The sequence below is a fragment of the Macaca thibetana genome, chromosome 1 (assembly GCF_024542745.1).
Source record: "Macaca thibetana thibetana isolate TM-01 chromosome 1, ASM2454274v1, whole genome shotgun sequence".
NCBI lineage: Eukaryota > Metazoa > Chordata > Mammalia > Primates > Cercopithecidae > Macaca > Macaca thibetana.
The window spans coordinates 51,483,439-51,511,399 of NC_065578.1; the positions used below are offsets into that span (position 1 = coordinate 51,483,439).

General features: G+C 41.8%; 1 protein-coding gene across 4 annotated transcripts in view; it reads left to right on the forward strand.

Moving 5' to 3' along the window:
- Positions 1 to 27,961, forward strand: part of ZFYVE9 (zinc finger FYVE-type containing 9) — a 209,133-nt gene that overhangs the window by 138,136 nt on the left and 43,036 nt on the right. For all 4 annotated transcript variants that reach the window (XM_050802611.1, XM_050802631.1, XM_050802616.1 and 1 more), the window contains 3 exons: positions 5,600 to 5,824; positions 8,044 to 8,126; positions 18,097 to 18,201. In XM_050802611.1, coding sequence (XP_050658568.1) covers positions 5,600 to 5,824; positions 8,044 to 8,126; positions 18,097 to 18,201 — 413 coding nt within the window. The remainder of the gene's footprint in view (positions 1 to 5,599; positions 5,825 to 8,043; positions 8,127 to 18,096; positions 18,202 to 27,961) is intronic.

Consider the following 27,961-nt stretch of genomic DNA (forward strand, 5'->3'; position numbering starts at 1 on the left):
CAGGTGCCCGCCACCATGCCTGGCTAATTTTTTGTATTTTTTTTTAGTAGAGATGGGGTTTCACCGTGTTAGCCAGGATGGTCTTGATCTTCTGACCTCGTGATCCACCCTTCTCAGCCTCCCAAAGTGCTGGGATTACAAGCGTGAGCCACCGCACCCGGCCTCTTTGCAAAGTAATTTTTCAACTGATGAGAAAGTTACATGGAACTATTTATGAAGAGGTGATTTAAGACAAATACCTAACATTTTTGAGCACTTAATATATGCTAAGCAGTGTATTCATTGCCTTATGTACACTATTTTATTTCTTCTTAAGTGCAACTCAGATTCATACTGTTACTGTTTCTATTTACACATGAGGAAAATGACAGACACTGAAGGCCTAAGTAACTTAAGATCACACAGTTAGATGGTAATTGGCTGAACCCAGGTTTAAACTCACTTATGTAGTCTGTAAATCTCATGTTTCGAACCATAAGAAGTCCTATAGTGTCTCTTGAGCTGTTTTTTTAAGAGATAGGGTCCTGCTCTGTCACCCAGGCTGGGTAGCAGTGGTGCCATCATAGCATACTCACTGCAGCCTTGATCTCCTTGGGCCCAAGTGATCCTTCCTTCTCAACCTCCCAAGGGGCTGGGATTACAGGCATGAGCCACCTGACCTGACTTCTCTTGAGCTTTCATGATCAATCTCACAGATACACTAAACTGAGGACACGACCTTTTATGAAGTAGTCATGCATAACTTCAGTTTATTGCATTACAAAGAACTCCAAGAAACTTTCTAAATTCTTTTGATGGCTTGAGTTTTAGTCATATTAGCACTTAGAAATATTAGTATTTATTGGCTGGGCGCGGTAGCTCACGCCTGTAATCCCAACACTTTGGGAAGCCGAGGGAGGCAGATCACTTGAGGTCGTGAGTTTGAGACCAGCCTGGCCAACAATGGCTAAACCCTGTCTCTGCTAAAAATATAAAAATTAGCCAGGCGTGTTGGTGCACGCCTATAGTCCCAGCTACTTGGGAAGCTTATGCAGGAGAATCACTTGAACCTGGGAGGTGGAGGTTTCAGTGAGCCGGGATCATGCCACTATACTCCAGCCTGGGTGACAGAGCGAGACTCTGTCTCAAAAAAAAAAAAGAAGAAATAAATATTAGTATTTATTGAAATGAATGAACCATTTGCTTGGAAATGGTTCCATTTGAGTTGATGTGAGGATTAATATGCTTTGAAACAAAAGGAAGCTATTGTCAGATATTTAAGTTATATTTGAATTGAATTTAAAGATGGCTGGCTACTTGTAAGGATTTGAAAAATAGTTTAAATTCCAAATTAAAGATGGAAAATTGTAAATTACTGTATCTGTATATTTTTTGAAAGACTGTGTGACATACAAAGACTAGGAGATTGAAAGATCTGCTTTCTAGGTTTTACTTTGCCACTTATTTACCCTCATGTCTTTTCAGTCACTTCACCTCTACCTCTAAGCTTCAGTTTCTTCATTTGTCAAATAAAACCCCAAATTTCAGGGAAATGGTACCGTTCTGCTTACCTGCTAGCACTGATCTGATGATTATCTCATTAATGTTATGTAAAATTACTTTATAAACTATTGATATAAAGCATTTAACATCTTTGCCAGGTCATTTAAACTCAGAAGCAAGATTTTGTGTCATTTTAGTTATATGGGTTCTTCACTAGTCTTGGGGTATATATAAAATTAGTTCTGTGGATTCATGGCATTGAATGCAGTCATCGAGAAGTACCTATATAAATTAGTACATAACAGACTTTATGAGTTCAAGAGCCTCAGATTAGGTCTTCAAATGAAAGCCTTCCTTTCTTTGTCAAATTGTTATACCCACTGTTTTATTTTTGCCAGTATCTACACCTGTGCAGTGTTACTTGTTTGTAGATAAGATAGTATATGACAGTCTAAATCAGTCATTATTGGTAATCTACATTTTTTTAAAGTAATAAATATTTAAAGGATAAAAGATATATTTTATAATGAGAGGGGACTTCGTGAAGAATCTGTGATTGGGATGAAGAGAGTGTTAAGTGGAAGAGGCAGAAAGGAAATCAATATCTGTGGAAAATAACTGCTAATAGATTCTAGGTTCTAATAGGGAAATCGCAAAGGAATGAGTGAGTGCCTTGTGTACTAAGCCAACATATTTTTCACCTCTAAGCTATATTTACTAGGACAATCTTTGTGAAATATAAACATTATACCATATCTTAGTCTATTTTTGCTGCCATAATGGAATACCACAGACTGGATAATATATAATGAACAGAAATGTATTTCCTATAGTTCTCATGGCTGCAAAGTCCAAGGTTGAGGGGTAGGCATCTGGTGAGGACCTTTTTGCTGCATCATCCTGTGGCAGAAGGGCAAACGGGATGGGGAAGAGAGAGAAAGAATGTGCATGTGCCTGAGGGCATGTGCACAAGGGAGGCCGAACTTGTCCTTTCATAACAAACCCACTCCCAGGATAACAGCATTAATCCAGTCACCTCTCATGAGGCCTTACCTCCTAGCACCAAGTTTCCAACACATACTTTTTCAGGGATATATTCAAACTATAGCATGCCGTTGATAGAGTTAGAGGAATGCTGTCATGCACCTTACATTGTGGAGGGAAAGCATCTCTTTCTTTAATTCCCTGTTCTCCTCCTTATTCACCAAAGCTAGATAAAGAGATGAAAAAAAAATTTTTTCTCTTTAACAAATTATCTGTTGAATTTTGTATGAAGTATCTCTTACATTGTATCCTAGAATTCCAGAATCAAGGGGAGTGGTAAAGAGGCAATGGTGAATTTGGGGATCTGATCTCCCTAAAGTTCCTGACATTGTATCCTTGATTCTGCAATGGTTGCCAGAAAAAATTTAAATTTATCTAAATCTCACTCTAAAATCATTGAAAGTCCCCCCAAAAATCGTATATTTGGCTAATCAATATATGTATATTTGCATTAGAATAATAATAGTTACAATTTTTTGAGAATACAGTGTTGCTGGTCCTGTTAGGCATTTTATAGATTTCCTTTCATTTATTCTTTATAACACATCTGGAATTTAATATAGTTTCTCCTTCCATTTTACATGGACATTGAGGCTCAGAGAAGTAACTTACCCCAAATCCCACAATAGTGAATAATCAAACTAGCATTCAAACCCGTATCTCTGGGACTCCAAAATCTGCAATTTATTTTTCAAAATGCCATACTGCTACATTGATATGACAATTCTTTTGTTTTTATAGATCTGGCCCAGCGCTTAATTGTGCAGCCAGACCTGGGTAATCCTGGAGTAAGGGTACTACCCCTTAATTCCTAAATGTACTACCTTAAATGTAAAATATAGATGATAATGTTTAGGTGAACATGACTTTCAGCCACAAAGCTTCTCTGAGTTTAATGGGGAGGCATTCCCTTCACTTGTGGTTCCTACTGTCAGGATACCTATCCGCTAAAATCAAGGATGCAAAGACCCATAACCATTATAAGAATAAACTCTCATTTTCAAGAAAAGTAAGCATTAATTTCTCTGATGGAGACTGCTTCATTTGGTGTTATTGCTTTCAAAGGTATCAAAGGAAGCTCGTACGTGGCTAGTGAACACATTTGTTGTTCCATCATTGAGCAGCTCTTGTCAGGAAGTCCTTTTGCAATTCTATACTGAGGAAAATGTCTCCTTAATGAAGGGTTGATATGTTTGTTACTGTTTCATTCACAAAAGTATTTTGAATTGTAAAATGGCTTGGCCAGGCACAGTGGCTCACACCTGTAATCCCACCACTTTGGGAGGCCAAGGCGGGTAGATTACTTGAGGTCAGGAGTTTGAGACCAGCCTGGCCAATATGGTGAAACCCCATCTCTACTAAAAATACAAAAATTAGCTGGGCGTGGTGGTGGGTGCCTATAGTCCCAGCTACTCGGGAGGCTGAGGCAGGAGAATTGTTTGAACCCGGGAAGCAGAGGTTGCAGTGAGCTGAGATTGCACCACTGTACTCCAGAGTAGGTGACAGAGCAAGACTGTCTCCGGGAAAAAAAAAAAAAAAGAGAGAAACCTACTTAATGTGAATTTAAATAAGCTCTAAATTACAGAGCTATGTTTCATATTTCTCTCAAAAAATTATAAACAATAAATCCTGTCCAGGCACAGTAGCTCACTCCTGTAGTCCCAGCACTTTGGGAGACCAAGGTGGATAGATCATTTGAAGTCAGGAATTTGAGACCAGCCTGGCCAACATGGTGAAACCCTGTTTCTACTAAAAATACGAAAAAAATTAGCTGAGCATGGTGGTGCATGTTTGTAATCGTAGCTATTCAGGAGGCTCAGGTGAGAGGATTGCTTGAACCTGGGAGGCAGATGCTGCATTGAGCCAAGATCACACCACTGCACTCCAGCCTGGGTGACAGAGGAAGACTCCATCTAAAAACAAACAAACAAAACAAACTTGTCTGTGGTACCATCTTCATAAATCCTCATCTTCCCTTAATGTCTTATAACTGTAGTTATTACCATAATTCATTATGTTCATGAGTTGACTTTCTTCACCCAGTGAAATTATAAGCTTGGTGACAGCAGCTTCCTAATCTGAACACTTCTTTTTTTTTTTTTTGAGACAGAGTCTCACTCTGTTGCGTAGGCTGGAGTGCAGTGGCACAATCTTGGCTCGCTGCAACCTCCACTTCCCAGGTTCAAGCGATTCTCCTGCCTCAGCCTCCTGAGTAGCTGGGATTACAGGTGCACATCACCACACCCGACTAATTTTTGTATTTTTAGTAGAGTTGGGGTTTTACCATGTTGGTCAGGCTGGTCTGGAACTCCTGACCTCGTGATCCACCCGCCTCAGCCTCCCAAAGTGCTGGGATTACAGGCGTGAGCCACCGCTCCTGGCCTTGAATATTTCTTTATGACCTTTGAGGCGATATTCTTGAGACCTCTAAAGCAATTCATACAGTAAAGCTATACAATTTAACCAAGGAAGGCATTAATATTTTTGGCTTTTATCTAGACAAACTTCAACAGTGTGATAATGTAACTTAGTTTATGCTCTTTAGAAGCCCTGATAAAATTGGAAACCAAATTTTCATTTAATAAATGCCATGTATTTAAAAATCAGCTTTTTAAATGTAAGTCTTTCATAGTGAAAGATTGGGAATTACTGTTTGGTAGTGTCCATCCAGCCCAGTGTTGCATAATAATGTTTATTAAAAATATGATTAATTGGCTGGGCACGGTGGCTCACGCCTGTAATCCCAGCACTTTGGGAGGCTGAGGTGGGTGGATCACGAGGTCAGGAGATCGAGACCATCCTGGCTAACATGGTGAAACCCCGTCTCTACTAAAAATACAAAAAAATTAGCCGGGCATGGTGGCGGGTGCCTGTAGTCCCAGCTACTCGGGAGACTGAGGCAGGAGAATGGGGTGAACCCAGGAGGTGGAGCTTGCAGTGAGCCAAGGTTGTGCCACTGCATTCCAGCCTGGACGACAGCCAGACTCTATCTCCCCAAAAAAAAAAAAAAAAAAAAGAAAAGAAAAATATGATTAATTTATTGATACAAAGTAACGAACTTTTTTGTTTTTAGGGAATGTGGTGAGCAACTTGGGACATTCCTTCTTCAGTCAAAGTTTCCTTGGCAGTAAAGAACATGGTGGATTCTTATATGTGACATCTACCTACCAGTCACTGCAAGACCTAGTACTCCCAACCCCACCTTACTTGTTTGGGATTCTTATCCAGAAATGGGAAACTCCTTGGGCTAAAGTATTTCCTATCCGTCTGATGTTGAGACTTGGAGCTGAATATCGACGTAAGTAATAAAAACACGTTTTTCAAAGCCACATGACCAAGGCATGATGACTAAATAATGCCTGAAATATTCAGAGCCCTCTGTTTGGTGATATAATTCAGCAGAAATAGTCTTTTGAAATAGCTAAACTAAATTTGGCCATTGTCTGCGTATATTGGGTGTAATGGGAAGCACTGAAAATAACGAATGAGGAAGTTGATTATGTATACCTTGTAAACTTACTGCTTTTATAGTTCATTGATAAAAAACATGATCATCTTTAGAAAAATGAATTTGAACTTAAATAACTTTATTTTTTGTAGCATCTGTATATGATGAGCATATTCTTTGTCACTTGGTTGGAAAACAGTTATGATCAATTATGTTTTACTTAACATACTGGAAGCTAGTGAAATGGAAACCACTCTCAGTTGGTAAGGAATATGCTACAGAAGAAGAGCTTCCTTGCCCATGGCTCTAGCAGTGCAACTAAGATGTGATTTTTAAAAAGACATTAATGGTTAAATGCAAGCTTGATTTTAAATTTTATAGTTCCATCTAATTAAAAGTGCCCTGTGCTAGGAATCAGACCACTTGAGTAAGATTCTCAACTCTGCCTCTTATAAGCTCCGTAACTTTGGGCAGGTCACTCAAGTTCTCTGATTGTGTTTCTTTTGTAAACTGGAAATAATAATGCTTGCTTTTTATTTTATATTGGATTGTTAACAGGATCCAATGAGAGAATAAATGAAACATTATTTTATAAACCATAAAACTGTGTTCTCAGCAAGTCAATTTCATTCTTTCACCAATTATTTATTAATTCCGTAAGAATTTAATAAAGACCTCCCATATATCCTGAATCCTGGGAATTCTGAAATAGCTAAGATGTGATTATAGGCTCTTGGGAACTTTTATAAGGAATACATACAGAAATCATGATTATAGCAGTATATTGTGTTAAAACCTGTGCTCAAAGTTAAGTTCATTGGGAGCTCCAAGACGGGCTCTAACTTGACCAGGAATGAAGGAATAGTTGGACTTTCAATTTTCTTGGACCAGAGTGCCTCTGGATTAACTCTGAAGGTGGTATATGAATCAGCTAAATGAATCAGGGAAAGGGAAAGATTGTGTGCAGAAGAACAACATGTGTATCTTCCTGTTTTATGCAGACGTTTCAAACCATAAAGTTCAAGAGATGAGCCAGCCTGTGATTTGCCTCTCCTAAGGAGGATCCTGGTTAGGAGTATAGAAGAATGAACTCTTGGCTGAGTGCGGTGGCTCATGCCTCTAATTCCAGCACTTTTGAAAGGCAGCTGAGGCGGGCAGATCATTTGAGGTCAAGAGTTTGAGACCAGCCTGGCCAACATGGTGAATACCATCTCTACTGAAAATACAAAAAAAATTAGCTGGGCCTGGTGGCACATGCCTGTAATTCCAGCTACTGGGGAGGCCAAGGCAGGAGAATCACTTGAACCTTCTTATGGCAGGAGATCATGCCACTGCACTCCAGCCCTCCAGCCTGGGCGACAGAGTGAGACTCTGTCTCAAAAAAAAAAAAAAAAAAAAAAGAGTGAACTCTTAAATGTGTTGGAAAAAAAAAAAGTGAACTCTTAAACTTACTGACCACAGAGGAATCAGGAGATTTTTTTTTCCTGGATTGTATCAATTCAGTTTGAAGAAGATTGCTCCCTAACCTTGTGGGGTTTTTTTTGGAGGGGAGATAGGGTCTCATTCTGTCACCAAAGCTGGAGTGCAGTGGCACAGTCATGCCTCACTGTAGGCTCGACCTCCTGGGCTCAAGCCATCCTTCTACCTCTCAGCCTCCCAAGTAGGTGGGACTGCAGGTGCATGCTACCACACTCAGCTAATTTTTTTGTTTGTTTTTTGTAGAGACAGGGTCTCCCTAGGTTGCACAGGCTGGTCTCAAACTCCTAGGCTCAGGTGATCCTTCTGCCTCAGCCTCCCAAAGTGTTGGGATTACAAGCATGAGCCACTGTGTCTGGCTATTGTGTGCCATTTTTGAAATATTTACGTCAAAAGGCTTATTCTGGTTATCAGAAGACTTAATGTGGCTTAGGATTTGTCTGCTACCATGCCAAATAGTTTTTGAGCCCAAAATTTGATATGTTCTAATGAGCCATTACAATTATATTTTGAAAATTGTGTTAGTCATGAAATCTCTTTTACCAAAGTTTTATGTTGCCAAACTTAAGTTTGATCATTTCTCATTTCCATAGTTTATCCATGCCCACTATTCAGTGTCAGATTTCGGAAGCCATTGTTTGGAGAGACGGGGCATACCATCATGAATCTTCTTGCAGTAAGTCGGGAATTGTTTTTCCTTTGTCCTTACTGGAGTTTATATGGGAGAAAGAAGAAAGCAAGTTTATTATTTTCTTGGTAGCTGTGCCCAAGCTGCTTCAGGCAGGTAAAGATTTATGCTGAAGATAAAGAACAGTATATATATACACATATATATACACACACACATATATACATATATACATATATATAAATATATACATATATATACACATACACATATATATATACTCTTTTGCAAACATGAAGTGAAATGGTACAGGATTCCAGTGCCTGATTATACACTTACTGTCTAACCTTGCAGAATTATTGTGAGGACTAGAAGTAATATATAAATAAAACACCTAGGATTCTGTCTTGTTTTTATTTTAAGACTGGCATTCTATGAGTTTCTCTTGTGTCTATATAGGTTATTATCCAAGCAGAGATTGGTCAGAGATTGTACCCAGATACCCCAAGCCAGTAAGGCTACTGCTCTCTGCTGATGGATCTGAATATGGACTGGAATTTAAACTTCATTGTTTTCCTTTCTTCTGGGCTCTCTCATGTCTCCTACACACATGCACAGGTTCTGACTCTGTTGGCCAAGAATATTGGTTGGCTTGAGTCCACTAAGTTCTCCGCTGCATATATGCACAGACTAGGATCAATCCTGGATATCTGGATATTAAATAAACAGTTTATGAAGCTACCTATGGTTGTCACATCTCCCAGAACTTACCCCAAACAGGTTTAGTGAACTCAAGCTAATCAATCTACTGAGCCTCCCTTTTTAGTAACCACTGAGATTACCACTTTGACAATGTTCCATAGCAAGTAAACTCCTTCAAGTAGCAAAGCTCATTTTCTTGTTTGTTTTGTTTTATTTTATTTGACACAGAGTCTCACTCTGTCGCCCAAGTTGGAATGCAGTGGCACGATCTCAGCTCATTGCAACCTCCAGCTCCCAGCAATTCTCATGCCTCAGCCTCCTGAGTAGCTGGGACTATGGGAGCACACTACCACACCCAGCAAATTTTTGTATTTTTTATAGAGAGAGCATTTTGCCATGTTGGCCAGAATGATCTCAAACTCCTGGCCTCAATGATTCACCTGCCTCAGCCTCCCAAAGTGCTGGTATTACAGGCGTGAGCCACTGCTCCTGGCTGCAAAGCTTATTGTTTTTACAAGCTACCTTGCCCTAGTTGAACTACCTAACTGCCTAATGGGGCTAGGGGGCAGCCCCAGGCAAGAAGGTCACAGACTCAATTCAGAGTTCAGTAGTTTTCATGAAAAAAACACTTTTTTTTTTTTTTTTTTTTTGAGACGAAGTCTCTCTGTTGTACAGGTTGGACTGGAGTGCAGTGGCGCAATCTCGGCTCACTGCAACCTCCACCTCCCAGGTTCAAGAGATTCTCCTGCCTCAGCCCTCAGAGCAGCTGGGATTACAGGTGCCCGCCACCACGCCCGGCTAATTTTTTGTATTTTTTCATAGAGACAGGGTTTTACCATGTTGGCCAGGCTGGTCTCAAACTCCTGACCTCAGGTGATCCGCCCACCTCAACCTCCCAAAGTGCTGGGATTATAGGCATGAGCCACCATGCCCAGCCAAAATGCTTCTTAATGTTGTATGCCTTTGATCTAATTCCAGAGCACTGAAATGGTTCTTTTTAAACCACTTATACAGCTTTTTGGTTGCTTTTTGAGGAGTAGGTTTGGTGATTTCCTCATCTGTCAGGCTTAAAAGCTATAGTTCCAGTTATTTTTTTAAATTTTTTTTTTTTTTTTTTTTTTTTTTTTGGCGATGGGAGATGGAGTCTCGCACTGTCGCCTGGGCTGGAGTGCAGTGGTGCAGTCTCGGCTCACTGCAACCTCCACCTCCTGGCTTCAAGCAATTCTTGTGCCTCAGCCTCCCCAGTAGCTGGAATTACAGGCATGAAACACCATGCGCAGCTAATTTTTGTATTTTTAGTAGAGACGCATGTTGGCCATGCTGGTCTCAAACTCATGGCCTCGAGTGATCCACCCACCTCAGCCTCCCGAAGTGCCTTTTGCCTATCTTTTAATTGGGTTGTCTTTTTGCTCTTAAGTTTGTTATATATTCTGAATATTAACTCCTTTTCAGATGTATAGTTTGCAGATATTTTCTCCCATTTCTGTAGGTTGTGTATTCACTCTGTTAATAGTTTCCTTTTCTATGCAAAATCTTTTTAGTTTGATGTAATTCCATTTGTTTATTTTTGCTTTTACTGCCTGTGCTTTTGGGATCTTATCTAAAAATTCCTTGCCTAGCCCAATATTGTGAAGCATTTGCCCTGTTTTCTTCTAATTGTTTCATAGTTTTGGGTTTTATATTTAAGACTTTAATCCATTTTTAGTTGATTTTTGTATATGGGGAGAGAAGGGGATCTAGTTTCATTCTTCTGCATGTGGATATATCCACTTTTCCAAGTACTATTTATTGAAGAGAGTCCTTTCTGCAGTGTGTGTTCTTGGCACCTTTGTCGAAAATCAGTTGGCTGTAGGTGTGCAAATTCGTTTATGGGCCTTCTATTCTGTACAGTTGGTGTATGTATTTGTTTTGGCCACTACTATGCTGTTTTGGTTACTATAGTTTTGTAGTATATTTGGTCAGGTAGTGTGATATCTCTAGCTTTGTTCTTTTTGCTCAGGACTGCTTTGGCCATTTGAGGCCTTTTGTGGTTTTATAAGAATTTTAAGGTTTTTTTTTTCTATTTCTGTGAAGAATGTCATTGGCATTTTGATAGAGATTGCATTAAATCTGTAGATTGCTTTAGGTAGTATGGCCATTTTCACAGTATTAATTCTTCCAATCCATGAACATGGAATATCTTTCCATTTAGTTGTATTCTCTTCAATTTCCTTTGTTAGTGTTTTGTTTTTTTGTTTTTTTTTTTTTGAGATGGAGTCTCGCTCTGTCACCCAGGCTGGAGTGCAGTGGCCTGATCTCAGCTCATTGCAAGCTCCGCCTCCCGGGTTTACGCCATTCTCCTGCCTCAGCCTCTTGAGTAGCTGGGACTACAGGCGCCCGCCACCTCGCCCGGCTAGTTTTTTTGTTTGTTTGTTTGTTTGTTTGTTTTTTTCTTTTTTTTTTTTATTATTATACTTTGAGTTCTAGGGTACATGTGCATAACATGCAGGTTTGTTACATATGTATACTTGTGCCATGTTGGTGTGCTGCAACCATCAACTCGTCAGCACCCATCAACTCGTCATTTACATCAGGTATAACTCCCAGTGCAATCCCTCCCCCCTCCCCCCTCCCCATGATAGGCCCCGGTGTGTGATGTTCCCCTTCCCGAGTCCAAGTGATCTCATTGTTCAGTTCCCACCTATGAGTGAGAACATGCGGTGTTTGGTTTTGTGTTCTTGTGATAGTTTGCTAAGAATGATGGTTTCCAGCTGCATCCATGTCCCTACAAAGGACACAAACTCATCCTTTTTTATGGCTGCATAGTATTCCATGGTGTATATGTGCCACATTTTCTTAATCCAGTCTGTCACTGATGGACATTTGGGTTGATTCCAAGTCTTTGCTATTGTGAATAGTGCTGCAATAAACATACGTGTGCATGTGTCTTTATAGCAGCATGATTTATAATCCTTTGGGTATATACCCAGTAATGGGATGGCTGGGTCATATGGTACATCTAGTTCTAGATCCTTGAGGAATCGCCATACTGTTTTCCATAATGGTTGAACTAGTTTACAATCCCACCAACAGTGTAAAAGTGTTCCTGTTTCTCCACATCCTCTCCAGCACCTGTTGTTTCCTGACTTTTTAATAATCGCCATTCTAACTGGTGTGAGATGGTATCTCATTGTGGTTTTGATTTGCATTTCTCTGATGGCCAGTGATGATGAGCATTTTTTTATGTGCCTGTTGGCTGTATGAATGTCTTCTTTTGAGAAATGTCTGTTCATATCCTTTGCCCACTTTTTGATGGGGTTGTTTGTTTTTTTTCTTGTAAATTTGTTTGAGTTCTTTGTAGGTTCTGGATATTAGCCCTTTGTCAGATGAGTAGATTGCAAAAATTTTCTCCCATTTGTATTTTTTAGTACAGACGGGGTTTCACCGTGTCAGCCAGGATGGTCTTGATCTCCTGATCTCGTGATCCGCCGGTCTTGGCCTCCCAAAGTGCTGGGATTACAGGCTTGAGCCACCGCGCCCGGCCTGTTAGTGTTTTATAGGTTTCCTTGTAAAGATCTTTTACCTCTTAACTGTGTTCCTAGGTATCTTATTTTTTTTTTATAGCTACTGTAAATGGAATTGTTTTCTTTATTTTTTATTAGCATATAGAAACACTACTAATTTTACGTGTTGATTTTGTATCCTACAACTTTACTGAATTTGTTTATTAGCTCTAACAGGTTTTTGGTGGCATCTTGACCTTATACATTCTATGTATAAGGTCATGTCATTTGCAAACAAGCACAATTTTACTGTCTCCTTTCCAATTTGGATGCCTTTTATTTCTTTCTCTTGCCTAATTGCTCTGGCTAGGACAATGTTGAATAGAAGTGATTAAAATGGGCGTCTGTATCTTGTTCCTGATCTTTGAGGAAAAGATTTCCATTGTTCCCATTCAGTATGATGTTAATTGTGGGTTTATCACATATGGCCTTTATTGTGCTAGGCTGCTTGTCCAGCTGGGCACAGCAGGCCAGCCAGCTGTGTGTTGGTTTCTCCACTGTACAGGTCTGCCTGTTCCCTGGGGCAGGGAGGTGCCATATGAGTTCAGTGCCAGGGCTCCCTCATTCTGTTGGGCCTAGGCTCTCAGCAGCTAGATGGTGGTGATACAGCTACCTGTGTGTGTGATGGACTGACAGTGGGGCTTCAGAGATGGAGAGATGCAGTGGCAATTGGCCCCCAGGCAGGATGAACTCTAGCAGAGGGTCCAGTTTCAAGATGGCACCATGCTGTGACTGGGAATGGGGGCTGGGAGGTGTATGACATGGGCTCCAACTCTGGAGCAGTATAGTCCAGTGAACTGCAGGCAGCTACAAACTGGATTCAGGGTTTGTGAGGACTGCGGGACTCTCTTGTAGCAAGGAATGCAGGCGGCTGCAATGGTCATGGGGATCATGGGTCCCCAGCTTACCCTTTCCCCATTAGAAGTGGTCCTTCCTGACTCCAGGCCACTCCTTGCAGGGAGGCAGTGTGGCAGAGGCAGAAGGCTTTGCTCCCGTCTCTGTGGTGCTATCCCGGGCATCTGGTGTTCCACAGGAATTTCAGCATTCCTCCTGGTGCCTCCAGCATACTTCCACAGCCACTCCAGTTGAAATATAGTTTGTTTATTAGTTGTTTTGGTCCCTTTTGTTGAGTAGATGGGAGCAAGAGCTAGGCAACTCCAGTCAACTATCTTGCTGATGTCACTGTCTTTTAGAGAGAATAATAAGAAAAAAAAAATCTTGGCTGGGTGCAGTGGCTCATGCCTGTAATCCCAGCACTTTGGGAGGCCAAGGCAGGTGGATCACAAGGTCAGGAGTTCGAGACCAGCCTGGCCGATATGGTGAAAGCCCGTCTCTACTAAAAATATAAAAATTAGCCGGGCGTGGTGGCACGTGCCTGTAATGCCAGCTACTCAGGAGGCTGGGACAGGAGAATCGCTTGAACCCAGGAGGCAGAGGTTGCAGTGAGCCAAGATTGTGCTACTGCACGCCAGCCTGGGCAACAGAGTGAGACCCTGTTTCAAAAAAAGGAAAAAATCTTGTAGATTTACCCATCTAGTTGTCATTTCAGTGTTTTTCGTTCCTTTGTATAACTCTGTATTTTCATCTAGTATCATTTTCCTTCTGCCAAAATGATCGCCTATAATATTTCTTACAGTGTAGGTTTGCTGCTGATGAATTATTTTAACTTTTGTATTTCTAACAACATCTTTAGTTGATCTTCATATTTGGAAGATACTTTTGGTGGATGGAGACGTCTAGGTTGAGTTTTGGTTTTTGTTTTTTGGGTTTTTTTTTTTTTTTTTTTTTTTTTTGAGACAGAGTCTCACTCTTGCACCCAGGTTGTAGTGCAGTGGCACAATCTTGGCTCACTGCAACTTCCACCTCCCGGGCTCAAGCAATGCTCCCACATCAGCCTCCCAAGTAGCTGGGATTACAGGCGTGCACCACCATGCCCAGCTAATGTTTGTATTTTTAGTAGAGACAGCATTTCACTATGTTGCCCAGGCTGGTCTTGAACTCCTGACCTCAAGGGATCCTCCTGCCTTGGCCTATCAAAGTGCTGGGATTACAGGTGTGAGCCACCGCGCTCAGCCTGATTTTTCTTCTTTGAGTATTTTTAAGATTGCTCCACTGTCTTCTGGTTTGCATTGTTTTCCGTCTCATCTTTGTTCCTTTCTACATAACAATTTTTTCTTTTCTTGCTGTTGTTTTTCTTTTTCTTTCTTTTTTTGGAAATAGGGTCTCACTCTGTTGCCCAGGCTGGAGTGCAGTGGCACAATCATGGCTCACTGCACCCTTGACGTGCAGGGCTCAAGTGATCCCCCCAACCTTTGGCCTACCAAGTTGCTGGGACTACAGGTGCATGCCACTATGTCCAGCTAATTTTGTTTATTTTTTATACAGACGGGGTCTCACTATGTTTCCCAGGCTGGTCTCCAACTCCTGGGCTCAAGCCATCCTTCCACCTCAGCCTCCCAAAGTATTAGGATTATATGCATGAGCCACTGTGCCTGACCTTCTCTGGGTAGTTTTAAAAGCTTTTTAAAATCACAGGTTTGAAGCAAATTGATTATAATGTGCTATAGTGTAGTTTTCATGTTTCCTGTACTTGGGGTTCATTGAGCTTTTTGAATCTATGGGTTTATAGTTTTCATGTGATATTTTTTCTGTTCATCCCTTTCTCTCCCTGAAGGAGATTACTCCAATTACATATATATCAGGCTGCTTGAAATTGTTTCATGGCTTAGTAATGTTCTTTTTGTTTCTTTTTCAGTCTTTTTTCTCTCTGTTTTCATTTAGGATGGGTTTTATTGCTGTGCTCTCAATTTCACTAATCTTTTATTTTGGAGTGTTTAAGCTGCTGTTAGTTCCATCAATCTTTTAAACAATCTCAAATACTGTAATTTTCATCTCTAGAAGTTATACTGCTAAGATTGGGTCTTTTAAGATCTTTTATGTCTCTGCTTAGCATCTTGTACATGTAGAATACAATATAATAACTATTGTAATGCCTTTGGTAATTCTAACATCTTGTATAAGTTCTGGCTCAGTTTCCATGGATTGATTTTTTTTAACTTATTTTGAGTTGTATTTTCCTGCTTCTTTGCATGTTTGGTATTTTTTTATTGGTTGCCAGACATTGTGATTTTACCAGTTGGGTGCTGGATATCAATATTCTTGAGCTTTTTTTTTTGCAAGTAATGAAGTCAAGTTACTTAGAAATACCTTCCATTGGCCGGGCGCGGTGGCTCAAGCCTGTAATCCCAGCACTTTGGGAGGCCGAGGCGGGTGGATCACGAGGTCAGGAGATCGAGACTATCCTGGCTAACATGGTGAAACCCCGTCTCTACTAAAAATACAAAAAACTAGCCGGGCGTGGTGGCGGGCGCCTGTAGTCCCAGCTACTCGGGAGGCTGAGGCGGGAGAATGGCGTGAACCCGGGAGGCGGAGCTTGCAGTGAGCCGAGATCACGCCACTGCACTCCAGCCTGGGAGACACAGCGAGACTCCGTCTCAAAAAAAAAAAAAAAAAGAAATACCTTCCATCTCACATCATATTCTACATTTCAATAAATGGTGGTTCCAGTCTTCTAGTAGCCCTGGCTATAAAATTTAGAATCATCTTTATCATTTGTTCACATTCCACATCCATGGTGGCAAATATTGTCAGATTTTCCTTTAAAATATGTCTAGAAACAGGCTGGTCACAGTGGCTCACACCTGTAATCCCAGCACTTTGGGAGGCCAAGGTGGGCAGATCACCTGAGGTCAGCAGTTTGAAACCAGCCTGGCCAACATGGCGAAACCCCATCTCTATACTAAAAATACAAATATTATCTGGGCCTGGTGGTGCATGCCTGTAATTCCAGCTACTCGGGAGGCTGGGGCAGGATAATTGCTTGAACCCGGGAGGCAGAGGATGCAGTGAGCCAAGATTGCGCCACTGCACTCCAGCCTGGGTAACAGAGCGAGACTCTGTCTTAGGAAAAAAAATAAAATAAAAATAAATAAATAAATAAATTCTCTGTATGTATCTATCTATCTATCTATCTATCTATCTATCTATCTATCTATCTATCCATCCATCCATCCATCCATCCATCCATCCATCCTATCTATCTAGAAACTGACAACTTCTTATCTCTTCTTAAACTGTTAACATCCTGGCCAGGTGCGATGGCTGACGCCTGTAATCCTAGCACTTTGAGAGGCTGTGGCGGTTGGATCACCTGAGGTTGGAGTTCAAGACCAGTCTGGCCAACATGGTGAAACCTTGTCTCTACTAAAAATACAAAAATTAGCCGGGCATGGTGGCACACATCTGTAATCCCAGCTACTTGAGAGACTGAGGCATGAGAATTGCTTGAACCCTGAAGGCGGAAGTTGTGCTGAGCCAAGATCACGCCACTGCACTCCAGCTTGGGCAACAGAGTGAGACTCCATATCAAAAAACAAAAAACAAAAAACAAGAAAAAACCAAAAAAACTAAGCTCTCACTATCTCCTACCTGGATTGTTTTTATTGGATTGTTTTTATTGTATTTATCTGAACTTTTCTTCTATTCTTCCTCCCTTACCGCCTATTCATTACAGAGAAGTCAGATCTGTTAAAACAGGTCAGAAGCCTAAAGGCAAAAGTCCTCGTGGTGACCTATAAGAACCTATAAAATCTAGCCATTTGCTATTACTTTGACCTTGACTCCAACACTCTTGATCATTTTGTTTCACCAATACCAGATAGATGGTGTGTTAGTGTGTATGTGTTTCCTTATAGATATTCAATTGAGTGCCTAAGATGTTCCAGGCATTAAAGATATAGCAAGAACAAAACAACTGAGAATTTATACTCTCTTGGATCTTCACCTTAGAGGGAGGAGACAGATAGTTAACAAATAAATATTGACAATGTTAAGTGCTGGTAAAGCAGGGTAAACATTCAAAAAAAAATTTTTTTTTTTTGAGACGGAGTCTCGCTCTGTCGCCCAGGCTGGAGTGCAGTGGCATGATCTCTGCTCACTGCAAGCTCCGCCTCCCGGGTCCACGCCATTCTCCTGCCTCAACCTCCCGAGTAGCTGGGACCACAGGCACCCGCCACCATGCCTGGCTAATTTTTTTTGTATTTTTAGTAGAGACGGGGTTTTGCCATATTAGCCAGGAGGGTCTTGATCTCCTGACCTTGTGATCCACCCGCCTCAGCCTCCCAAAGTGCTGGAATTACAGGTGGAGCCACTCCGCCCGGCCCAAAAATACTTTTTAATGTTGGTATAAGAGGTATATGATAATGTTTGGTTTACTTATAAGAGTTTAAAGACTAACTGAGGCCGGGCGCGGTGGCTCACGCCTGTAATCCCAGCACTTTGGGAGGCCGAGGCGGGCGGATCACAAGGTCAGGAGATCGAGACCACGGTGAAACCCCGTCTCTACTAAAAATACAAAAAAAAAAAATTAGCCGGGCGCGGTGGCGGGCGCCTGTAGTCCCAGCTACTCAGGAGGCTGAGGCAGGAGAATGGCGTAAACCCAGGAGGCGGAGCTTGCAATGAGCCGAGATCGCGCCACTGCACTCCAGCCTGGGCGACAGAGCGAGACTCCGTCTCAAAAAAAACAAAACAAAACAAAGACTAACTGAAGAGCTAAAATATGTACAGTGGGGCTTCCATTATACATTTCCTTATTATTTAAATAAATAGGATCTTTCAATATTGACATTTTTTCCATTTGTGTTAATTTTATTACTATAAATTAAACCCTACCATTGATGAATTATTTTATTCTGCTTCAATCTGCTTTGGCGCAGGACTTCAGAAATTACCAGTATACCTTGCCAGTAGTTCAAGGTTTGGTGGTTGATATGGAAGTTCGGAAAACCAGCATCAAAATTCCCAGCAACAGATACAATGAGGTAAGATTTACCATGAAGGCGTATTTTTCATAGTTGAAAACATGAGTGAAGGTGAAAAAAGCATGATTATGTATAAGTTTTATTTATAATTAATTAACAGTGAAATCAGTTCATATTGTATGGTTTAGTTCATTTATGGGGAATTTCATTACAGAAAGACAAGATGTCAAATTTGTAACCTAGTTGTTCATTGGATGTGTCATTTTACCTTTTTATGTTATGATAATTAGTGTTAGATTTGCATTTAGGTCATGAAATTAGCCTCGTATCTATAATATTAGTGGTGAGATTTTTAAAATGTCCCCCCTCCTACTATAAATACTTATTTATTTATTGAGATGGAGTCTTGCTCTGTCGCCCAGGCTGGGGTGCAATGGTGTGATCTCGGCTCACTGTAACCTCTGCCTCCTGGGTTCAAGCGATTCTCCTGCCTCACTCAGCCTCTCGAGTAGCTGAGATTACAGGTGCCCACCACCACAGCCGGCTGAGTTTTTGTATTTTTAGTACAAACGGGGTTTCACCATGTTCGCCAGGCCAGTCTTGAACTCCTGACCTCAAGTGATCCACCCCGTTCAGCCTTCCAGAGTGTTGGGATTATAGGCATGAGCCACTGCGCCTGGTCAATATTTATTATTTTTAACTGTTGTTAATATTTAAACACAGCTTAGTGTAAGTCCCAAAATGGCTTTAAATAAGGTTCCAAAAGGAAATGATTCATTTTGAATTAAGCTATATTTTGTAACTAAAGTGAAATTGTGCATACTATACACAATTAACAGAATTATATAAATATTCTTTGCCTATTTGCACGTGAAGTCTTTCTTGAATTTAAATATTTTTTAAAATCAGTTGTAAAATGTCTAATGATAATTATTGGGCTTTTAAAGAGATTTTATTTTTAAACTTAGTTTGGTATAATAATGATTAAAATTTGTTTTATTAGAGTGGGTGATAATTCCACTTCTTTCTTAGATTTCTTTCACTTTTTTTTTTTTGGAGACACAGTCTCACCCTGTCACCCAGGTTGGAGTGCAGTGACACGGTCTCGGCTCACCACAACCTCCACCTCCCAGGTTCAAGCGATTCTCCTGCCTCAGCCTCCCAAGTAGGTGGGATTATAGGCACCTGCCACCATGCCTGGCTAATTTTTGTATTTTTAGTAGAGACGAGGTTTCACCATGTTAGCCAGACTGGTCTCGAACTCCTGATCCCAGGTGATCCACCCGCCTCAGCCTCCCAAAGTGCTGGGATTACAGGCATGAGCCACTGCGCCCAGCCAGGTTTCTTTGTATAAAATAATTTTTCCTTCCTTTTCTTTTTTTTTTTTTTTCCTTTTTCCTTCCCTTTTTTCTTCATTTAGTCACTAAATCATTTATGCATTGAATATACATTATGTACTTGGTATGCACGTAGAATCACACAGATGTTTTATTGGATTTGTGAGCTCAGTTCTCAGCATCATTATGAGAACGACCTCTGTGAAGAAAGCTTTTACCCATGACTTTCCATGTGATTTTTTTTTTAAGGATATTAGAAAATAGTAGCTGTGCTTACTTTTTTCTGGGATACAACTAGCAGTCTTCAGCATTTAGATAATCCTGCCTTGGAATATCAAGGAGTAATAGATAAGACTAGGTAGAGTCAAATCTTTAAAGTGAACTATTTGTAGTTCACAGATCTTGCCCTGTTGCCCCGGCTGGCGTGTAGTAGTGCAATCTTTCATGGCCTAAAGAGTTTTAAAAGAGATTGTGGTTTGAAAACCTATTTTATTTCTCAAATTTGAAATATTATTATCTATTTCACAAACATTTATTAAATATATTCTGTGATTTGAAATATAAAGATGAGAGTAAGAACATTAGGCCTTCTGGCCAAGCGGGGTGGCTCACGCCTGTAATCCCAGCACTTTGGGAGGCCATGGCGGGTGGATCACCTGAGGTCAGGAGTTTGAGACCAGCCTGGCCAACATGGTGAAACCCCATGTCTACTAAAAATACAAAAATTAGCTAGGCGCCTGTAATCCCAACTACTTGGGAGGCTGAGACAGGAGAATTGCTTGAACACAGGAGGCAGAGGTTGCAGTGAGCTGAGATCTCACCATTGGACTCCAGCCTAGGTGACAAGTGCAAAACTCTGTCTCCAAAAAAAAAAAAAATAAAAGAGAACATTATGCCTGCTTTCTGAGAGTTTGCTGTCCAGTAAAGTGATGGCATCAGTGGCCTGTCTGGAGTGGCTGCTGCCATCATGCTGGCTGCAGCAGGGAGTTGCTGCCAGGGCTGCATACTCCGTGGAGCCTGTAGGAGCCAGGGACAAGTGGGAGCCCCACCCCTTCCGAGTTGGTGGGGTGGGACCTCCCGAGGTGCAGCCTCCCAAGTTATGGCTGCAGACCTGGGCCTTCTGCTCCATGGAGCAGGCAGGAGCCCCACCCTCCCAGGTGCAGCTGTAGCTACCCAAGTTGTGGCTACAGACCCAGGCATCCTTGCACTCTTGGGTGCCTGGGAAGGCCCCCCTGCCTCACAGGCCTGGAAATGCCTGCTCCTACTGTCTGGCTTTTCCCTACTGTCAGCACCCACTCCAATCTCAGAGCAAAGTTGGGGCAGTGCTGACACACCAGTGCCCTGCCACCTTGGCCCCCTCCGGATCTTGGGCACTGACGAGCATAGGAGGGAAGCTGATGGGGGGATGTGTGCAGCTCGATGATGGCCTGCAGATACCCTATGGAACCTACAGCTTGGGTACCATGAATAGCAGGAGGCAAACACATTCCTGAACAGAAGGGGGCAGGTCCCCAGTGAAGGCCCAGGAAGGGCCTGAAGGCTAGGGGGCCAGGCCACCAGTCCCATGGACAGTAGCAGGAACTTGTGGTGCCTTTTCTCGGCCTGCCCATGGCCACCCATGGACCAGTCGGCACACGCTTCCCCTCCTCCGAAGCCTATAAAAGCCCCGGGGTCAGCCAGAGCTGAGCAGACGCCAGGATGACCAACTGCAGAGAGGAGCTACCCACTCCAGGGTCTCCTCTCTGCTGAGACCTGCAGACGTTGAGATGACCAGCTGTAGAGAGGGAACTGTTCACTCCAGGGCCACCTCTCTGCTGAGAGCTGAATACTCGATGTGACGACCTGCCTGTAGAGAGGAGCCACCCACTCCAGGGCCTCCTCTGAGCTATTATGTCACTCATAAAGCTCCCCTTCACTTTGCTCACCCTCCACTTGTCTGCATACCTCATTCTTCCTGGATGCAGGACAAGAACTCGGGACCTGCTGAATGGCAGGGCTGAAAGAGCTGTGACAAACAATGCTGAAACATGCCCTTTGCTTGCCACATTGCAAGTGAAGAGAAGGAGAGAAGAGCTGCAGCCCCTTGGGGAGTCCAAACTTGGGAGCTCCCTGAGCCAGGGCTGTGACTCCCTCTTTGGGGCCCTGTGGTTACTGAAGTCTCCAAGCTCCCGAATGCCACCACATTCCCTGGTGGCAGCTGTGGAAGCTGCTTGTGGTGCACCTGGTCCAGCCATGGCCTGGCAGAGAGCCAGGGCCTGTGCCGGCACCTGGAGCTACCTGCCTCACTGCAGCAGCCAGCATGCCTGACTGTGCAGTGGCTGGAACCCATACTTGCTTTCTCACACACCCCTTGCTGCTCCATGCCTGGCTCACGCTTGGCAGACATGGGATCCAGGCTGGTAGTGTAAGCCTAGCACAGCCTGCCAGGCTGAGTGGCCAGAACAAGCACAGCAGGCCTGAGCAAAACTCGGGCAAAGGCACCACTGGCCACAGAGCTTTCCAGCCAGAAAAGCGACACTCCAAGGATCCTGTAACAGTTAGATGATCAGATGTCATTCCCAAGCAAATAACATATATTGCTCTCCTTGATGTTTGTGAGGTAGCGCTGTGTGTTTAGAAATTTTATTTGTTTGTACAAGTATATCTGTAAAAGCTATGAGGCCCTCATAGTTATTTATTTCTTTTTTTTTGAAATAGAGTCCTGCTCTGTCACCCAGGCTGGAGTGCAGCGGCACAGTCTTGGCTCACTGCAACCTACGCCTCCAGGGTTCAAGCAATTCTCCCACCTCAGACTCCTGAGTAGCTGAGACTACAGGCACACACCACCACACCCAGCTAATATTTGTATTTTTAATAGAGATGAGATTTCATCCTGTTGGCCAGGCTGGTCTCAGACTCCTAACTGCAGGTGATCTACCCACCTTGGCCTCCCAAAGTGCTAGAATTACAGGCATGAGCCACTATGTGCAGCCCCCATAGTTATTTCAGTACTGACTGGACACATTCACAACAGCTCCTATTCATATAACCTGTTTTTATCTGAACTCTGCTACCTCCATTTATGGTGTGCAGGTTCAGAATCCTTTGTTCTAAAAGAGTAACTGTATTTCTTGTCATTTATTAGATTTTGTTTTATGGATTATGTATCAGGTATTTTTCTTACCTGATTTAGCAAACTGAATTTTCTTTCTAATTAAATTTTTATTTTAACTCAACAAAATTTTATCTCCCACAATCCCATACAGTTAAATTGTGTTGTGTCTAATCATTCCATTTCGTAGTTGAAAAAGTAATTTCTTTTTTCTTTTCTTTTTGGAAACAGGGTCTCCCTGTGTCACCCAGGCTAAGTTTGTGTCACCCAGTGGCACAATCATGGATCACTGCCGTCTCAACCTCCTGGGCTCAAATGCTCCTCCCACTTCAGCTTCCTAAGTAGCTGAGACTACAGGCACATACCACCACACCCAGCTAATTTTTGTATTTTTTTGTTTTGTAGAGAGAGAGTTTCTCCATGTTGTCTAGGCTGATCCTGAACTCCTGGGCTCAAGTGATACTCCCATCTTGGCTTCCCTAAGTGCTGGAATTACAGGCATCACTACACCTGGCCATAATTTTCTTGTACATTGTATTTAATCACAATATTCTTCTTTTCCTCTCATTCATTTTTTTCCATTTATACTCATAGTCTTTCTTATTATTGCCCATATTGTGTGCTCTTTTGCTTCATGGCTTTTGCAGAGCTGGTTCCTTATTGATTCATACTTCCCCTACTCTTCACCTGCCTAACCCCCACTCATTATTCAGGTGTCACCATAAATGACATTTTTTCAAATATACTTTAACTCCCAACTGGGGTAACTCTCTCTATTATATGCATTCCTAGAATTCTATGCATACTATTTGTAATAATCAGTACATTTGTAATTCCTTGTTGTGTGTCTATTTTCTCTACTATGTCTATCTTATATACCACAGGTATCATTAGCAAACACCCTAGTATGGAGTGGGTGAGCAAGAAATATCTGTTGGATGAAGACATGAAACAGAACTAATATAGATAAAACAATATGAAAACAAGTGGTGAAATTTATTGCAAGTATACTAAAGGTACAGAGAAAGCAGATCTCTAGAAGATGAACAGAATAGGCATGAACGTCTCTTAATTTCTTATTGACCCTGAATCCTTAACAGAGCAACCAACACATTGCATGTAGGAGATATTCATAAATGTTCACCAAATAACTAGATGAATGAAAGATTTGAAATTGATAATGAATGATACCTAGGCACTAGAAAGAAAAGGGCAGACGGGGCATGGTGGCTTATGCTCGTAATCCTAGTACTTTGGGAGGCCAAGGTGGGCAGATTGCTTGAGCCTAGGATTTCAAGATCAGCCTGGGCGACATGGCAAGACCCCATTTCTACAAAAATACAAAAAATTAGCCAGGCATGGTAGCATGTGCCCTGTAGTCCCAGCTACTTGGGAGGCTAAGGTGGGAGGATCACCTGAGCCCAGGAAGTCGAGACTGCAGTGAGCTGAGATTTCTCTACTGCACTCCAGCTTTGGTGACAGAGTGAGACCCTGTCTCAAAAAAAAAAAAAAAAAAAAAAAAAAGGGCAGAAAAGACCTTAAGTGAAAAGGGGAATAGATACCTGCCTACACAAAGGAAGGGAAGGAGCATAGGAGCATATCTCGTAGGGAAATGGGAGACAACAAACTGCCTAGCAAAGAGGGGGTTAAAGCAGACTGATGGCTTTGTGGGATGTGAGGTTGTACTAAGACTGCTGGCTTCAAAATCCACTCAGATGAATTTAGATTTTAATATGATAATTTGTAAAGAGCTTTTATAGATTCTTAAGCAGGAAAAGTGACTTAATGAAAGCAGGATTTTGGAAAACTGAGTTTGGTGGCTATATGGAAAATGAGGAGAGAGGGAGGAACTAAGGATAGACTTTAAGCTTAGAAAGCTAGAAGATAGTACTTCTGACAGCATGGAAATTTTAATAAATAAGCATTGTATATAAAGTTTCTAATCTATTTTGTCAGGGCCATTAAAGATCCTTGTTGGTTAAGGTCACCTGGCTTACATATATATGTATTTTTTGAGACAGAGTCTTGCTCTTGCTCTGTTGCCCAACTGGAGTGCAGTGTGGCGTGATCTCGGCTCACTGCAACCTCTGCATCCCAGGCTCAGGTAATACTCCCACCTCAGCCTCCTGAGTAGCTGGGACTACAGGCACACACCTTCATGTCCAGCCAAATTTTCTGTTAGTAGAGATGGGATTTCCCCATGTTGCCCAGGCTGGTCTTGAACTCCTGGGCTCAAGCGATCTGCTAACCTCAGCCTCCCAAAGTGCTCGGATTGCACCACCACACCAGGCCTCATGTTCTTACAATGAGATTATTTTCACCATTGTATTAACTAATAATAAATAAATATTATTTAGTATGTATCAGGCACTATTCTAAGCATATATGTATCTTTATACTAACTCTATGACATGAGTATGCTAAGTACCTTTTTACAGATGAGGAAATTAAGATACAGAGAACTTAGCTGGGTGCCATAGTGTATGTGTATAGTCCTAGGTACAGGTTGAGGTGGGAGGATCACTTGAACCCGGGAGTTTGAGGCCAGCCTAGGCAACATGGCAAGACCCCATCTCTTAAAGAAGCAAAAAAGACACAGAGAACTTAAGTAACTTGCCCATGATCATACAGCTAGCAAATGGTGGAGCTGCCATCAAACCCAGGCGTCTGATTCTCGTGTCCCTACTCTTAACCACTGCACTGTAGACTTTAGTTTAAATAATTACCAATTTAGTTTTAGGGCTGATGAGTTAAAGTGATTGTATGTGGTTCTATTCACATTTTTGTATGTAACCAGCTCACTGGCGTAGCTGGTACATGCACTTAAATACTGAAGTCTCATGGAACAGTAAAACTAAAATTACCTCTGGGGCATTTCCTAATATGTGATTAGTTTTTTGTTGTCATCATTGTTTTCTCTTTTGAGACAGGGTCTTGCTGTGTTGCCCAGGCTGGAGTGCAGTGGTGCTATCGTAGCTCACTGGTAGCCTCCACCTCCGGGGATCAAGGGATTCTCCCACTTCAGCCCCTGAAGAAACTGGGACTACAGGTGTGCACTACTACACGCAGCTAATTTTTATATTTTTTTGTAGAGATGAGGTCTTACTATGTTGCCCAGGTTGGTCTCAAACTCCTGAGCTCAAGCAGTCTTCCTACCTTGGCCTCCTCAAAGGGCTGAGATTACAAACATGAGCCACCATACTCAGCCATGACTGTTTTTTAATATGGTTGTTTAAGATTGGAAAAAGGATGAGCCATAGTAAAAGAAAAAGATATGTTAGAATCAAATAGATCTTGGATTGGTTTTTTGTTTTTTTTTTTTTTTTGAGACGGAGTTTCACTCTTGTCACCCAGGCTGGAGTGCAGTGGTGCAATCTTGGCTCACTGCAACCTTCACCTCCTGGGTTCAAGTGATTCTCCTGCCTCAGCCTCCTGAGTAGCTGGGATTACAAGCACGCACTACCACGCCCAGCTAATTTTTGTATTTTTGGTAGAGACAGGGTTTCACCATGTTGGCCAGGCTGGTCTCCAACTGCTGACCTTAGGTGATCTGCCTGCCTCAGCCTCCCAAAGTGCGGGGATTATAGGCGTGAGCCACCGTGCCTGGCTGGATTGATGTTTAGTTACTAGCTGTATTACCTTAGTGGGTTAATCTCTCTTCTGCAATATGGGTATGCTCATATTATGAAGTGTTGTGACATTTCAATCACGTGTCAAATAACTAGTGTTGTATATTAGCCTGGTATACTATAATTGTACATAAATTGTATGCTATTGTTGTCTTCATTTTTATCACTTAGATTAATTGTTCATATGGTTAATTTTTATTTTTATTTATTTATTTACTTTTGAGATGGAGTCTCACTCCATCGCCCAGAGTGGAGTGCAATGGTATAATCTTGGCTCAGTGCAACTTTCGCCTCCTGGATTCAAGCAATTCTCCTGCCTTGGCCTCCTGAGTAGCTGAAATTACAGGTGCACGCCACCATGCCCAGTTAATTTTTGTATTTTTAGTAGAGACGGGGTTTTGCTGTGTTGGCCAGGCTGGTCTTGAACTCCTGACCTTAGGTGATCAGTCCGCATCAATCTCCCAAAGAGCTGGGATTACAGGCGTGAGCCGCCACGTCGGGCTTCATTTGGTTAACTTTTATTGAACTTGTGTTACAAACTTCTCATTTTCATGTGGTTATAGGATATATCTAACTTCCCAGTATAGCAAAATTCCCTTAGGAAGTACATGGCATCTGGGTAAATCTACAAGAAGGCTTAACCAGAGTGATGAAGACTCAAAAAATCATTTAAAAATATATAGATTGAATCTAACTGTAAATATTTAATATAAGGAAAAGAAGACTATAAAGGAATAGCACAGCATCCACCATTAATATGTGTAGGCTCTATTACACTTTGAGACTCATGAGGTTATTTGATTATAGGATATACTTAACCCTAGGGTTCCCATAGGGATATAGAACATGAACCATAGCTTGATAGTAGTATAGTGTCAGGCGTTTGTTACCTTTGACAGTCTTTGCAACAGCCCATGTAGCATCTGACATAGCTAGTTGGGAGCATCTTTTTGGGCCTTCCTCCAGCCCCAGATAACTGCTTAAATGACAATATTCACATCAGGCAGGTGTAAGAGCTGTCCGCTTAGAAATCTTATTCCTCACAGCAACGAATATCTCTTGTAACAACTTCATAGGCATAGATTCCAGGGTGTCTCTAGGGGACTTGCTCTGTTACAAGAGTGACTGTTCAAGTAAGACCAAAGTTATGACTTACCTATCAGGGGTTTATGGTTCTCCCTGTTCAAGTATAATTTATTATCTTTCACTTTTGCCCATGTTGGAATAATAGGGATTGATTGTATGGATTGAATTGTGTCCCTGTAAAGTTCATGTATTGAAGTTGTAACCTCCCAGTACCTCAGAATATGACTTTATTTGGAGAGAGGGTCTTTACAAAGGTAATCAAGTTTAAATGAGGTCATTAGAGCAGGCCAAAATCCAATATGACTGGTGTCCTTATACGAAGGGGGAATATGGAAACAGACACACATATAGGGAAGATGATGTGAAGAGACATAGGGAGAAGATGGCCAACTACAAGCCAAGGATAAAGGCCTGGAAACAGATCCTTCCATCACAGCCCTCAGACGGAAACAGAACTCTCTCTGCTGATGTCGATTTTGGACTTGATTTTGGACTTCTAGCCTCCAGAAATGTAAGACGATGCATTTCTGTTGTTTAAACCATCCAGCTTGTACTTTGATATTGCTGTGCAAGCATGCTATCACACCAGTCCACCTTAAACAACTAAATATCAAGACAAAGTATGTTAAAAACAAAAGATAATGGGCAGAGAAGGTGAGTCTTGTGCTTACCCTATC